Source organism: Ixodes scapularis, unplaced genomic scaffold (genome assembly GCF_016920785.2).
Source record: "Ixodes scapularis isolate PalLabHiFi unplaced genomic scaffold, ASM1692078v2 PGA_scaffold0__279_contigs__length_252992795, whole genome shotgun sequence".
NCBI lineage: Eukaryota > Metazoa > Arthropoda > Arachnida > Ixodida > Ixodidae > Ixodes > Ixodes scapularis.
Window position 1 is genome coordinate 58,977,605 of NW_024609835.1, and position 15,027 is coordinate 58,992,631.

A 15,027-nucleotide genomic window follows, 5' to 3' on the forward strand; every position below is an offset into this window, starting at 1 on the left:
CTTGAAGGTAGTGGTTCCGGGCGAAGAGTCCTCAATGGGTAACGTTCCATCAAGGATTGACCGCGGTCCCTTCCCTGGCATCCTGTCCGACTGACCTGTGATGCGAAAAGACTTCGACCTCTAAAATAAATTCCATCAAAACATCACCACTCCCCTGTCCAATAAGGGCGCCCCTGTCAGCACTGATCACATGACGTCACGGTGGGATGAACTAGTATTCTTGAATCCGTAGGTGTTGCCTTGAACATGAAACTTTACCCACTCTGCTGTATGAAAGGACAATACATACTTCCGTTGTAACTGACCTCGTTGAAAACCGTGCAGGCAGTTGCATTTGGAATTTTCGAGAAAAGTGGACCACCTGAAGCAACCTGAAGCACATGTATCATCTTCCGTTACGGTTGAAAAATCGATACGGTGGCATCCCTGTTGTGACGGTCCTTCCTGCCGACTCTCCACCTCCAACGCATGAATGGCAGTCTTCAAATTTCGCCTAGCATCATTCAAACAGAGACCTCGTGGATTGCAACCTGAGATGGCCGGCACAGGTGCGAGCTCTTCGAGAAACAGCGCGCTAGAGACGAGTCGAAAGTGTACGAAGTCTGGGTTCGCACAGCGAGGCCACGTCTGGCCTCCTTTCTGGGTATCGGATCACCACAGCAGCAGGTCACGTTCACGTCGACTGATCACGTACCAGCCGTGCAATATTACAGGCGCAGACGCATTCGGGTATGTGTTAAATTTCACTGGTGAAAGGCGCCACCGCCGCCACCCCCCCCCCCCCCCCCCTCCGCTGCTCCCTCTGTTCTTTGCTTTGACGCTTGTTTTTTGTATTGCATTTTTTTCTTTTGCGCATAAGTCTGCTAGGGCCTTACGCGGGTTTGCAGTTTCCCGCTCATTTTGTTTCTGAACAACCGACTCTCTGACTGGCTCGGTATAGCTGAACGTAAAAAATAAATAAATAAATAAAATATAAAGAACCTGGCCCATTCCATTCCCATTCCATTCCGGGCAAAAGGCATCTAATTCCATTCCCATTCCATTCCCCTCAACGCTGCCGCCATTCCATTTCCATTCCATTCCGGGGTCGCAAAAATGCGGAATGATTCCGGAATCATTCCAACTCCGGAGTGGCAACTCCGCAACACTGGTGTCATCCCACTTCTGACACCATGTCGCGTTTGCTCCGGGATGAAGGCAAGACTTCCAACTTGGGGCCCAGACCAAGAAGTGCCCCGTTTATTGCCACACCCACATATATAGACACATATCAGGTCACATGACAACAACAGTGCGCAGCACTCCTACGACGAGTCACCTCGAAGCAGACAGTAGAGCGCGATAACTGATAGTCACGCGCGTCTTAGGTTCTACCGCAGGAGCGATAACACTACAGGTCCTTCAAGCAGCCCGGGGCATCGCATTGCGCGAGCGCAGAACTTGTGCACATGTCCAGTGCGACGCGTCAAGCTGCTTGGGGAACCCAAAGCGTTGGGGCCCCTATTCTAAACCTCTATACTGTTTGCCTCTTAGCCTATTTCTCATCTCAGGTCTTTTTTTATTCTCTACTTTGTGATTGGTCTCATCTGTGCCTCGTCGGTTGTCGTCGCGATAGGGATTTTTACTCGTTTTGGCTGTTGTCGTTGGACCCAGCATTGAGAGGGAGAGAGAGAGAGGGAGAGAGCTTTCAAAGAATTATTTTCACGTCTCCGAAGTATATAATAAACGAGTTAAACTGTGCCGGCATCTAGCAACAGGGTTGACAGATTGGAGACAAACGGGAAGCCGTATTCGCTGCAGAGGCAGTGTTGGAACTGACGCGTTACAAGTAACAACTAACGCGTTAGATTTTTTTTATTAACGTATTCGTTCGAAGCTTAAATGCCGAACGAGTAAATTAATGTCGTTATTATTTTAAGGTATCTCCCACGAAATTACTTTACCCGTTACTCGTTACTTTTGATTAAAAATGGCCGCATAATTGTTTGAAAACAAAATAATTTTTATTTTGTGCACTACGTAAAAGTGAAAAAGAAACCACAACAAAGCTATGTATCAGCGGTGTCATTTCAAACACCTTCGGAAGGCACTTTTAACGTTCCCACTTGTGCCACTAAATAAGCTACGCTTCAGAGTAACGACACTTCGCTATATTGTGTCTTAAAATCATGGTTGCCAGTTATCTGAAGCTTTATCTAAAATCACAGGAAACGCGTTTCCGCTCTGCACAAATGTTTAAACATTTCGCGACAAAGCAAAGCAATATTGCATGAGCTTCCTAACACCAATTCTAATGCCGAGGAAGTCGCACTTCTGAATCAGGACGATCGACAGTTGCGTTTGCTCTGCATAGGAGCCAAAATGGCGGCTCTCACAACAATGTCGGGGAACGGGGACCGGAGTGCCGATACTCTAAGCGCAGCTCATTTAGTGGCTGTAGTTCCCACGACCGGCCCCAAAAGGTGCGAGATTATCGCTGCGCTGAACCCCTAAGCGTCGTTGGTGCAGTCTTTGTATAGAAGCTGCTAAGATCACCGTCGGCGTATCCTGAGCAGCCGTCTCGCTGGCAAGAGACATCCGTTCAGAAGGCGAGTCTGCCGCCGCTCAAAGGATTTTTTCTTCAGCGTCCCTAGCTGCTCCAGCTTGTCACATCCTTTTCATCGAGACAAATAAATTCTCGTTCGGTCAACCACAGAAAGGATGAACTCAAATTTTGGAAGCGTTGACGTTCCCACGCTTTGAATTTTGAACCAAAACAAGCGGTGACCGTCTGCTGACGCGTCGTTGATTGGAAATGTGACATTGGTTTGTGAAGGAATTAAGTAACGTTTATTTTACCGGATTAACTTTGATTTTATGAAGAGGTATACTTTGCGTCCGTTTCGTGGCGCGCATACGGTCGTTGTTTTTTTTTTTTTTTTTGCGTTTTTTTTTTTTTTTTTTTTTTTTTTTTAGGCTCGTGTTATGAGCAAGGTTTAATTCTCCGAATCCTGCTCGCGAAGCGTCACTTGTCCGAGGATGTACATTACACATCCTGCCGAGGCCAGAGAAACAAGCTGGCCCAGCTAACAAGTGGCAAGGTTATCGCAGCATTGAACGGCGACCATTACCAGAAAATCGTCACCATCTTTCCTGCCTGCTTGTGCTGTTTGTGTGAGCTTCCAACGTACGAGTCTGATCTATACACCCTCCTCTGCTGTAATGCTCCGGCGCTGCAAAGTACAAATAAATAAATAATCACTCTGAACAAGTGTACGAAGTTTACAGAGACGGTTAATTATAAACAGTTGTCCCATACTAACAGTGAAACACCCCCCCCCCCCCCCAAGGTAAGACAAACTAACGTAAAAGCAACGTCCGTTAATCATGGGAAGTAAAGACACCGGTGTTTCGTTACATTTGCAAAATGTCAACGGAGCTCTATAACGCGTTATCTTTTTTCCAAGCTAACGAGTATAACGCCATTTCGTTACCTATTTTCCGGTAACGGGCGCAACACTGGTGCAGACTAATAATGAGACACCAGGGTCGCTGACATTCTATGTTTCGTAAACTGACAACGACAATCTTTTTACTTTTTTTTTGCTTTGCTCTTAATTGCATGTTTGAACTTGGAAAAGTTCTGGAATTAAAGCAAGCTGTTCGAACTTTTTTTTTTTCTTTTTTTAGAGCGCAGCTTTTAGGCGCCCGTTTCCGGCTTGAACGGCGTCGCCGTCGCCGTCGGCGTAACCAAGGTCACGTGACCCCCCAGGTCACGCGACCCCCCAGGTCACGTGACCCCCCGAGATCACGGGGCCCCCCCCCTCCCTGAGGTCACGTGACCCCCCCCCCCCCCCCCCCCCCGAGGTCACGTGACCCCCTCCCCCCTAGGTCAGGTGACCCCCCCGGAGCATATTAAAGAATGAGGGGACGAGGAGGAGAAGGAGGAGGAGGGGTCTACCCTCCCCTCAGAACCCTTCCCTCCTCCTCCTCAAGAGCTGCGCTCCAATTCGGCGTTACAGGGAGTTGTAAACGGCTTTCACTTTTTTTTCATATATATATATAGTACTGTCGGAAAGTTCCACTTGCCAGAGAATATTCTGCAATGTGGGGCACTCCGGAGAACACACGATATAGATTCCGAGCCCTCAATACTAAATTGCCTGCGTCACGTAAAGAGGCCGACGTGGGACAGAAATTGAAAACGAGTGGTGCGGCAGCGCTCGATTAGAGTTCTTGTTGAACTCTCAGCTGAACGCTGCACTCATGTAGTCAAGCCCGCGCCTTCCTTGCGTTGACCTTGGGTTCTACGTTATCGAGGAGGTGCTGGTCCGGAAATCGCCGAAGAGGAAAAAAAAAAAAAAAGGGGGGGGGGGGGGGGGGGGGGTTGAAGGGCTGAGGTGACTTTAGAAAATGTAAGGTCTGAAAGTAGTCATGTGACAACTTACATCGCGTTTTCTGTTAGTGAGATGCCGCACCATTACGGGCGACTTGTCTCTCAGCTGTAGATGACCAATTTAGCCGGTCGTGCAGTTCAACCGCAAGCCTGGGGTCTTTAACGTGCACCACGCAGCAACGATACGCGACCGCACGTTGGTACGATACTCATCCAGATCAAAACGCGCAGGGGTGGGGATTGAGCCCAGGATCCCTGGGTTCTGCAGCGTGAGCGTTCACTCCATGTGCTCTGAGCTGGTATGCGCTAGCCCACTCGGCCAACAATCGCCCTACCCCTTCTATTTTATAATAATAATGTGTGTATCATTATTATTATACAGCCGAAAGTTATTCAGCCTCAATAGGCGTCTGGGCTCTTAGCTGTAGATGAGAGCTTTAGTCAGTGCAGTACAACAGCTAGCCTTGGGTTTTTAACGTGCGTCACGCAGTAATGATACACGACCGAACGCCGGTACGATGATCATCCAGGTCGAAACGGACAGGGGTAGACAGAAGTGGGGACTGAACCCAGGATCCCTGGGTTGCAGCGCGAGCTTTCGCTCCACGTGCTCCGCGCTTTTTCTGGCATTCCAGAAGTGAAGACCGCGCGAGCACAGCTGTGATCGGCGCTCAATGTGCACAGACGCACAGTTACGGCTTTCACTTCATTGCCAAGAAGAGTTGTTTCTGAGCATATAGCCCACTCGGCCGCCGATCCCCCTTGTATTTTGCCATTAAAAACAACAGGAAATTTCTGGTCAGGCCTGGCAAAGAAGACCAATGTATAGTAATATATGTTTGTTTTTTTTTTTTGTTTTTTTTTCAATCTGGTTTGGAGAGAAAGAGAGAGTAAACATTTATTAGCACCGAAAAATTCGCCCTGGGTCATTTTCCTTACCACTCATCGCCCTGCACGTTTTTAAAGTGCTGAACTAACCGCTCATTCACACTGGAAGCGGATCCGCGTTCGCAAAGCGGTTGCGAACGCGGTTGTATAAAGATCCAGTGCAATTGCACGCGCACTTGATGTCATCGAGTGCGCGTGCAATTGCACTGGATCTTTATACAACCGCGTTCGCAACCGCTTTGTGAACGCGGATCCGCTTCCAGTGTGAATGAACGGTTAGAGCGGCCAGAGGATTAGCTCGGTCCCGGCAGGGGGATTGGCCCACACCTCCTAGCTCCCAGGCTAAGTCTGGCTGAAAGTGTTTGTAGTGCTGTTTGAGTTGTGGCAGTTACGTTGGGGCGGTCCCATAGCTGATGGGCATCGCTGGGGTACCACCTGCAGGTGCTGCACTGTGGTGTGCTTTTGCGCTGCTGATGTAGTGTCTAAGATGTTCGGTCATGAGGCTTGTAGTCTGCGCTCTCCGCACTATAATTGGGTCTTCTCTGTTTAGTAGGTAAGAGGGGCTGTTTAGTTATGTTTCGTTTTCTCGGAGCTCTTTAAGTGTCCTCTTTCTCTGTTCATGCATAAATGCCCTGTGAATGTAGGGGTCCTAGAAATGGGGCCATGGGATGGGGACGCCCGGATTGAGGTTTCCGCGGGCGAGCTCATGAGCAAGCTCGTTCTCCTTTATGCCCTGATGCCCCGGTACCCACTCTATGGTCACCGTGGTCTGAGGATGGTTACTATAGTGTCTGTTAGCATAGTTATGTGGGAGAAGCGTTTGATTTCGCTACGTCCACTCGGTGTCCAACCGCGACCTTTCCTTTCGCTTCTTGCGCAGGTCCATGATTCCCCCGGACATGATTCCGCCCTGGGGCTTCAACATCTTCTGCCACCACGTGCGCTTCGGCAGCGACGACATCAAGCACCTGATGCCTCCGGACACCGTGTTCATCACCATCCTTAGGGACCCCGTGAACCTTTTTGAGTCCTTGTACCTCTACTACCACCTGGAGAACCACACGGGCGTCCCGCTGGACGCCTTTCTGAAGAACGACGCCAAGCAGCTTTGGCTGGACAAGCACCGCTACGCGTCCCGGTTCGGCCGCAACCAGATGCTTTTCGACCTGGGTTTTGACGCGTCCGGCTTCACCAACACGTCGGACCTGGACTCGGCCATCCAGCAGATCGAAGACAGCTTCCACCTGGTGCTGATCGCCGAGCTTTTTGACGAGTCTCTCATCCTGCTCAGGGACCTGCTGTGCTGGGACACGCAGGACGTGGTCTACTTCGAGCACAACCAACGCATGCAGAAGGCGCCCGAGACGAGCAAGGAGCTCCGTCGTGAGATGGAGGAGTACAACGCGGGCGACAAGGTGCTATACCTGCACTTCAAGCGGAAGCTGGAGCGCATGATTGACGAGTACGGCCGCAAGCGAATGCGCCAGGAAGTGGACGGGCTCCAGCTGTGGAAGAACCTACTCTACGAGCACTGCGTCGAGAAGCTCGACTCCGGCCGGACGGTCGCGTACGAGACGCGGGAGTACAGCGACGACGTGTACAGCATCGTGCTCCGATCGGGCGTCAACAACCGGCTCTGCCTGGACATGGCGCGCGCCGAGCTGCCCTACACAGAGCGGTTGCGTGAGAAGCAACGGCTCTTGTCGCGCAACCATTGGTGGACGCTGCCCTTCGGAGGCTCCAGCAGCACTCGAGGGCAACCGCTGCGCCGCGCCGCCTCCGTGTCGAGGCGCAGGCCCTCCAGACGCATGCCCAGAGGCTGAAAGACCGTTGCAGCAGTCACTGTGGAGGTTCGGCCCTCGGGATCTTCGCCTCTTTAAAGCAGCGGTACCCGACGCGGAGTCCTCGGAGGGCGGTGGTGTTGTTCGCGTGCCTGTGATAACCGGAGGCTTCGGCCTTCGTCCGGGAGTGTCGTGCGCGTGCCTGCGAACGCGGCGCGGCGCTCCGGTCGGCAGACCTGTTTGGGCATATCTCAACGACAGCGAGCGTTCGAGCCTAGTGATGTCACACGGACTGGTCGGGTGATAGGTTTCGGACGCAGGTAGTTCTTCTTGTTTTCGGTATGTTGCAATTTGTGCTGATGTCCCGCCGACTGCGAGGGTGCGAACTGTTGGGATCAAAGCGACAGAGGAGTCGTCCCGCGTCGTCCACTGCGTGGCGCGCGCGTAAATGTCAGTCCAATCTAGCATATCCACATTTTAAACGTCGAACATCCGGCACGCCTGAAACATTAATGGTGTTCGCTCTGGGTCTTCCCGTGTCGTGAGTGTACGTGGGGGAGACCATGAAGTTCGTCTCACGGTTCTACTCACTGTTTACGCTGTGTCACATAGGACCAAGTGGGAATTTTTTTTATCGCCTACGCGGGTAGTACAATAAACGAGCACCTTAAGGAAGGCAGGCACAGCATTAAAAGCTTTTTTATTCATAATATTGCATTTGTTCGCAATCGGCCCGAGTTTCTTTTTTGACGCTTGATGCTAGAATAATTTGATCACTCAGTAATAATGATATGATCGAAGCTGGCTGTACTTTGCCTTTCTTGTGCTGCAGTAACTCTCCATACATGTGTTTAGTCACGTTCGAGTCGTTCTTTTCCATCACTTGTCACGTTAGGAGCCTACGTAACGTTTTAGTAGCTGTACGCGTGCGTGTGTGTGTACAGGGCTGGAACAAAATCAGTAGCCTGTTTTAGTTTCACCTCTCGTCTCGTCAGGTGCGGCGGCGACAAATATCCAAAGCCAGCGCCACTTTTTTTGGCGAGAGCACTGGTTAGACTCTGTAGCACGTCGTGAGATCAGTTTCAAGTTGTCAGAATGCTCAATCAATGGTTAGAGTCACATTGCACGCTGTGTACACTTGCGTCGTGAAGTCAGATTTTATTTTTCTCTTGTTTGATTTTGATCTGGTTGCTTTTTGGCTCTGTTTCTGGGTATATTTGTCTATTCCTTCTAGATTCTGTATGAAAGAAATCTCAGGCAAAAAAGTCGTCTAATTATCGTTCGCATTTTTCAAACGATAACTTTTTTTTTTGCGTTTTATTGAAGCGTTATAGGCTTTTTGTCAATAGAAAGTTTTAGTAGATCGTGCACTACGGAAATCAGCCCCTGTGGCCGCGTGCTCAATCCATGCTTCGAAGTGACGGCACGAGCTCCCGCTAGCAAAGCGAAACTCTAGGGTACAGTCTACTAAAAGTAGGGTGCCTCAATGACTTTCTGTTTAAAGTGATGCCACCCTTTGTAGTACCCGATGCCGACAGCACGCGCTCACGGGGAAAATACAAAGAAATCGACGAAAACAAAATGTCGCCATAGCACAGTCAGTGCCACAGACGCGTGCAGGGACACACTCTTTCACGCGCTTCTGAACAAAAATAAATGTAAAAGTGGGAACAAAATGGCCAGATGTCTCCACCCTAAGCAAAGCGCCACATGAAAGCACCCTAACTAAAAGCTCCTTTTTTTTTTTTTTTTTAGTATGCCGTTTGTTATAGCTTTGCGTTGTCAGCGGGGGCTCGTGCCGTCTTTTCGAAGCATGGATTGAGCACACGCCCGCTAGGCTCGCAATCCGCACCGTACAATCTACTAAAACTCTTGAAACATGTCTTGCCGAAATTATTGCACGCTTTGAGAGATCTTCGGTTCTGATGACACCGGGTGAGAGTCGTTCGCAGCACTTTTCGGGCATACATATATATATATATATATTTTTTTTTTCTTATGAAAATAATGGAGCCTATTTGCACGACAGTCGTCGGTGCGACAGATCGGATGTGCCGCCGTCTCTTCCCGCCACCAGTCAGAGTTGGTCGATCGACAAGGACGGGCCCTGCATGCCGTAGACTCGAAAGCTCAACGCCAGGCGCGTGCTGAGAGCAAACGCCGAACACGGGTACACACGTGCTCGTGGGCACCCGAACCTGAAGGATGTGCGACATCTGTTGCTCTTCTCCTTCTGTTCCTCCTGTTATTCCTCACTGCCAGCCATTACAGTCGGCGACTGGTTAAGAATGCATGCTCCGCTCCAGTGCGAGTTTTCTGCCTCTGATAACACTTCGGTGCACGCACATTCAAAACGCTGTGGAAGGCAGCGAGCTTGTGCTGGACGCGGAACTGCTACCGCATTCTTTACCTGTTTCCTACTCTGCGCCGAGAAAGTGGGGGAGAAGAGGAGACGAGAGCGCATGGTGGACGTCAGACCGAGGAGCGTCAAGCAAAGCAACCTTAAAAATGTCTGCCTTGCCCTTTTTTTAAGGATTTGATGAAAGGACGCGTACTAGGAACTAACGAATCGTCCTGATTTACCAATGAATTCTTTGAAACTACGGATATAGTAACAGGTTGGCTTCCATTAGGTCCTTCGGTATTCAGGCACTTCGTCCTCAAAGAAACGCTCGCCCTTTTCGAGGCAGAGTGTGTGGGGCCGACGGTGTGCCTACTGTGTTGGCGAAACGAAAAGATGACTCGGTTTCGTGCTCTCATCTCTGAACGAGTAATGGTTGTGATAGTGGTGAACTCGTGCGTCTGGTCTTTTCAAGCTCTTGGATCTAAGGGCCAGGTGCCCGATTACGTCACAGTATGTATATGTACAGTGCGGAGCAACCTCTCGCTGTAAGAGAGAAAAGAATATAACGCTCGTTTTGTACAGACTTCTAGAACGTTCCAATGTTTATAATCGAGTCATGGGTTACATGACCCTGAGCCATCTCAATGTACTCAGAAAGTCTACGCGACTATATCGCGCATGCCCGTCTTAGTCGAGTTAGATCTTGAAAGCACGCATGAGGTTGTCGAATGATATGTATAGACGCGTCTATTTCCAAGCTACTTGTATTAGACTTTTTTTTTCCCCCGCGCACATGATTCTCCAGCGTCGAACGCTCACACACTTTGGCACCTCCTTTTTTTACTGTAATTTTTTTTAAATTTATTTTTACTGCGTCTGTTTTACAATCAGAAAGTCTTTTCGCGTGGACTTCCAAAATAGAAACCTCGCAAAACGACGCTGGCATTACTTTATCTTTAAAAGCTTCCCGGAACGAGTCTCCCGGTGCCGAGATTAGAGCACTGCGCGCCGGTCGTTATTTCGTTAATCTTCCATATAATTGTCCTCATCGTGAACAGCCCGAGTCTCCTCTTGCTTGTTGAAAAACCATTTTTGCGTTGTGTTTATTAGCGTGAAAGTTCTGGCGCGTGCATTTGGACCTAGCGGATTGTTGGAACTGAGTGTGTAGCTACTCCAGTCCGAGGATAGAGCCAGCATTTAGCGCACCGACGAACCTGTGTCCACTCTCTATTTTAGCCAATTTTATTACTCTTAGCTCGTGTCTGTCTCGCTGTTCGGTGACGTGAAGTTGGAATCGTTTTCATTTGTGTCATTCCTAGCCGTACCTATTCAGTTTTAATGTAGGATTCAAGATAATAACGCGACAGAAATTGTATTTACGTCGACCTGCGAATGAATATTGCTGGAGCGTCGCGGCTAATGTGTACACAATCACTTGGTCTTTTTTTTTTTTTTACTTTTTAAAATTATTTATGAGGTCAATTCAGTATAACCTATGTCTATCGCCAGAAGTAAACTCGTTGGGCGTGTCACGAGAACGAGAGGAATGCTTGCATTAGGAGAAACAACGTGTTGTTTTTATTAGCTAAAAAAACGGGGAAGAGTGTGTGTGTGTGTGTGTGTGCGCGCGCGCGCGCGCGCGCGCGTGCGTGCGTGCGTGCGTGCGTGCGTGCGTGCGTGCGTGCGTGCGTGCGTGCGTGCGTGCGTGCGTGCGTGCGTGCGTGCGTGTTTAGGAAAAAAAGGGGGGGACACATTTGCGCATGAGAGATAAAAAAATATAGTATCAGCATGCAAAAAAAATCATTCCAATATGTTATGCGTAAGTTTATATTAGAAACACTAGGTTTTTGTGTAATGAAATCAATTGCTGGGATAGTTGGTCAAACATCGTATATACAAAAGCGCAAGAGGACAAGAACATGAAAGAGACAGGACAAGCGCTGACGAGAAGGGAGCGTGGAATGTGATGATTAAAAACTATAGAAAAAGAAGCGTAATGTTGCAGATAGGTGTGTAATGATAAAAAAAATTAACGGAATTAGATTATTAAATATGTAATTATTTTTATCTAAAACAAAATGTTGAAAGGGGAAGAGAGATAAAGGCGATAAAAGTTTAAGAAAAATTAAACACCTCGAAGAGGACAGAAATAATTAAGAAAAGACGTTGAAGTATGTCAGCTGTTTCACAGTCAGTGCTAATGATGGCGCACTGATCCACTGGTCAACCTGAGCCTTCTTGGTTTTTGCCTCATAAAGCTCTCTGGTCATCCGGTAGCCGAAACGCTTTAGAACTTTACTGTCGGAGAACAAAGGGACACATTTGAAATCTGACGTGTAAAGCCATAATGGAGATGACCTGAATGAAAGTTCATGCGCCGCAATCTGACGTTCACACAGCGGCCATATGATCCCACGTGCTTTTTCTTGTAAGAAAAGAAGATATCAGATATGACCCCCACGGATCCAGTTTACATATATGTATTGGTATGTTGAACCCTGCATTGGTCTGCACATTCTTTTTGGCGTGTTTGTCTGCTGGCACGTTCTTTCGATGAGTTTATTTGCTGGTACTCCCTACCTGGAGGCTACTTTTTTCAAGTTTTGGGAGAGTCTATGGATGCCAGGTACAATCTTTAGGCCGACGGTTCTGGCAATCTTTCTTTGTTTAGTTCCATTTTGTGTTGCTATGCATTCAACTGTGTCAAAAGCTAACGAGCTGAAATACCCAGATTCTTGTATCCTTTACGCTAGTGCACCAAAAATTATCCTTGCTGTCTCTGGACAGGACTTCAACAAGGCCGCTTTTAAGTAGCTTTGCAATATTGCACCAAGTTTGATTCGCTTAAAATAGGCCAAATAAAGAAAAGTATTTTCCTTTCCTTTTGGTCTTTTTCTAGCGTGGTAAGTAGGTTTAACAGGTGTGATTGTCTTGGAAGGATAGCTGGAGGTCCAGAAGTTTAAACTTTCTCTTGGTTGGTAATTCGTATATGAAACTTAGTCCTTGTGCTTGTGCCGTAGAGGTTGTACGCGTGGAGCGAAATTTCGCGCTGCAGAACCCAGGGATCTTGGATTCAATCCCCACCTCTGCCCTTTTTGATCTGGATGAGCATCGAACCGGCGGCGTTCGGTCGTGTATCGCTGCTGCGTGGCGCACATTAAAGACCCCAGGCTAGCGGTTGTATTGCACTGGCTAAACTTTTCCTCTGCAACTGAGACGCTAATCCATTGGGGCCGACTGACTTCCGGCTGTATTACCATGCACACAACAGAATTGCTTTACAGTTACGAGTGGCGCTTGTTGTCTTTTTTCATGTGCTTGTCCTCTTGCGGTATTGTATATATGATTTTGTGTATTTCTATATATCAGACAAAGTTTCTTTTTCCTTGGAGCGAGAAAAAAACAACTTTGCAATGACCTTTATGCAGTGTTTGAGAAGCGATCGTTTAAATATGTTTAGAAGACATTAAACGACAGCGAATCGATATTTTATTAAAATTACTCTTTACATCAGGTCGTTTTGTGTTTCTCTTTAGGATGCGGATTAATCAAAATTCCAGCGTACTCTAGCGAGAACCTTCAGTCCTTTCCTGGGGTCCCCGGGACAATGCCGATATTGAAATTCGGCCGAAATTCCTCGCTCTGGCGCTGACCCTCTATTCGCATTCTGAATGAAAGTTAACAGGGGGTTTTAGCAAATCGTTTCTGCGGGCCCGATAGCGCAATATCATTCTGAGAATACCCACATATTTTCGAGAAACTCTAAATTGTGTTTATTCCGTTACAACTGCCCCTATATTAAGGCGCTTTGATGTTGAGGTGTCTGTCTGTTCTGGGCAACAACGCTTCTTCTTCGTGGTCATCATGGAGTGCATGATACCAAAATGACGGCGACTCGGCTTTGCACGACTCTTCTCTAATATGGAATAGACCCTCTTCAAAATTGGGCGCCATCTAGTGGCTGGTGCGCTTGTTGTACGGGTCCGCCATTGTTCGGGCACGCACTCTGACCATGTATGCGACACGATAGCTGCTTTAGCGTCCGGCATGAGCTCGGCTCAGCTCTTATATCGAGAACGAGTGCTGCTTTGGCGATGGACGAGGGCTCGAATATGTTTTCTTTTCCGACAAAAAGCCAACCGCCAATGGTGCTTGATGGGGTTTTTCAAAAAGGGTTTATTACCTCGGTGTATTTGGAGCGATCCATAAACGGGAAGGGGGGGGGGGGGGGGGGGGGCACAACGCTCGCTCTTTTAGTGCAGGCCACGTGGTGCAGGCAGTGCAGAAGTTGCGAGCGCGCGTTTGCACGCCCAAGAAGGTACCAACAAAAAACGAAACCGCTCAAAACCGCTCCAATTCTGCCACGCAAATTCCCCATAACATTTTAATTGCATTCATTTTCTTTCCCCTTTGTTCTTAGGATCGTGTGTTGTCGATGTCAGGCACTAAAAAAAGTGACACTGTTTCGAAAAAAAAAAAAAAAATCATTGAGACAGCCGGAATTTTACTATATACGCAGAAAAATGCTAAAAAGTTAGTTTGTCCGTGCGGAACTTCTGGTCAGTGTATCGATGCACGCTTTGCATGAACGCTGGCGTTGGGAGCACGAGAAGCTGTCGTCGGACCTGGCTCTGGTTCGTGATCATTCCATGGCGTCGGCTATCAGATTGATGTATTGACGATGATTATAATTATGAAATGTGTGTGGTCTCTTGTCTTGTAGTGCGGTACGCGTGCATTTTGGAGAAGTGTATTTGTAGAGAAGAGAGAAAGGCGTGTTGGTGATGTGCCCCGAATAGTTTATGTTGTTTCTCTTGTAGGAGTCTTTGCGCCCACAGAAAGATAGCATAGCGAGTAAGTTGACGTTAAAAGGAAGGACCCTTGGATTTGTTCGTGCTTTCGACAGAGATCAAGTTAGATTTTCTGGAAGCCCTTCAGCACTCGTACGTTCAAGCAGATTTATTCTTTTTTTTTTTCTGTTGTATTTCGTTACATCCTTGAAACGGGAAAGTAACACTATCCCGACTGTACAATTAATTTATGTCGAAATACTTAAAAAATTACACAAGGTGTACATTTCTATTTCGCGTGTATAGATTGATTTTTGTATACTGTACCCTGCGTGAACGTATGCGCAGGTAGGCACTAGTAAAATGCCGACCGCACAAAGAAAAAAGAATCTCGCTACACCGGACGGGAGTTCGGGGAACATTGTGCCCGAAGAGGGGCAACCGCGATTCCACGCAAAGGCGCAGGAGCTGTTGTTCCGTGCGTTCCCCTCGTCCACGGGATGTCTGTCGTCTCGAAGTGTGGTGTACCGAAAGTTTGGAGCCTCGAATCACGGTCACTACCGTTCTTATTTTCGTCGCTCTGGAAGTTGTTTTAGTAACTGTTGTTAAATAAATTGTTCGAAGTATTCTCGCCGTTCCCCGAGTCGTTCCTCCGCTCGCACGCTGAAGCTACAGTCCCGCACTGTTCGTACATCGCACAAAAGACGTGGTGTTTCGTGCACGCTCCATGCACCCATGTTCAAATCAGAAGGTTTGCTTCATACATAACTACGTATGTTTTAGAACGTGTCTGCGGACAATTTTTCGTGTGACTACACCCGTGGTCACGTCGCTAATAAAACATACAAA

General features: G+C 48.1%; 1 protein-coding gene across 1 annotated transcript in view; it reads left to right on the forward strand.

Annotated features, from left to right (window-relative positions):
• The window catches only part of LOC8039944 (galactosylceramide sulfotransferase), a 257,354-nt gene extending 242,549 nt beyond the window's left edge, over nucleotides 1-14,805 (forward strand). Inside the window, exon 6 of the mRNA XM_042288588.1 lies at nucleotides 6,144-14,805. Coding sequence (XP_042144522.1) covers nucleotides 6,144-7,086 — 943 coding nt within the window. The 3' untranslated portion in view covers nucleotides 7,087-14,805. The remainder of the gene's footprint in view (nucleotides 1-6,143) is intronic.
• The last annotated feature ends 222 nt before the right edge of the window (nucleotides 14,806-15,027 follow it).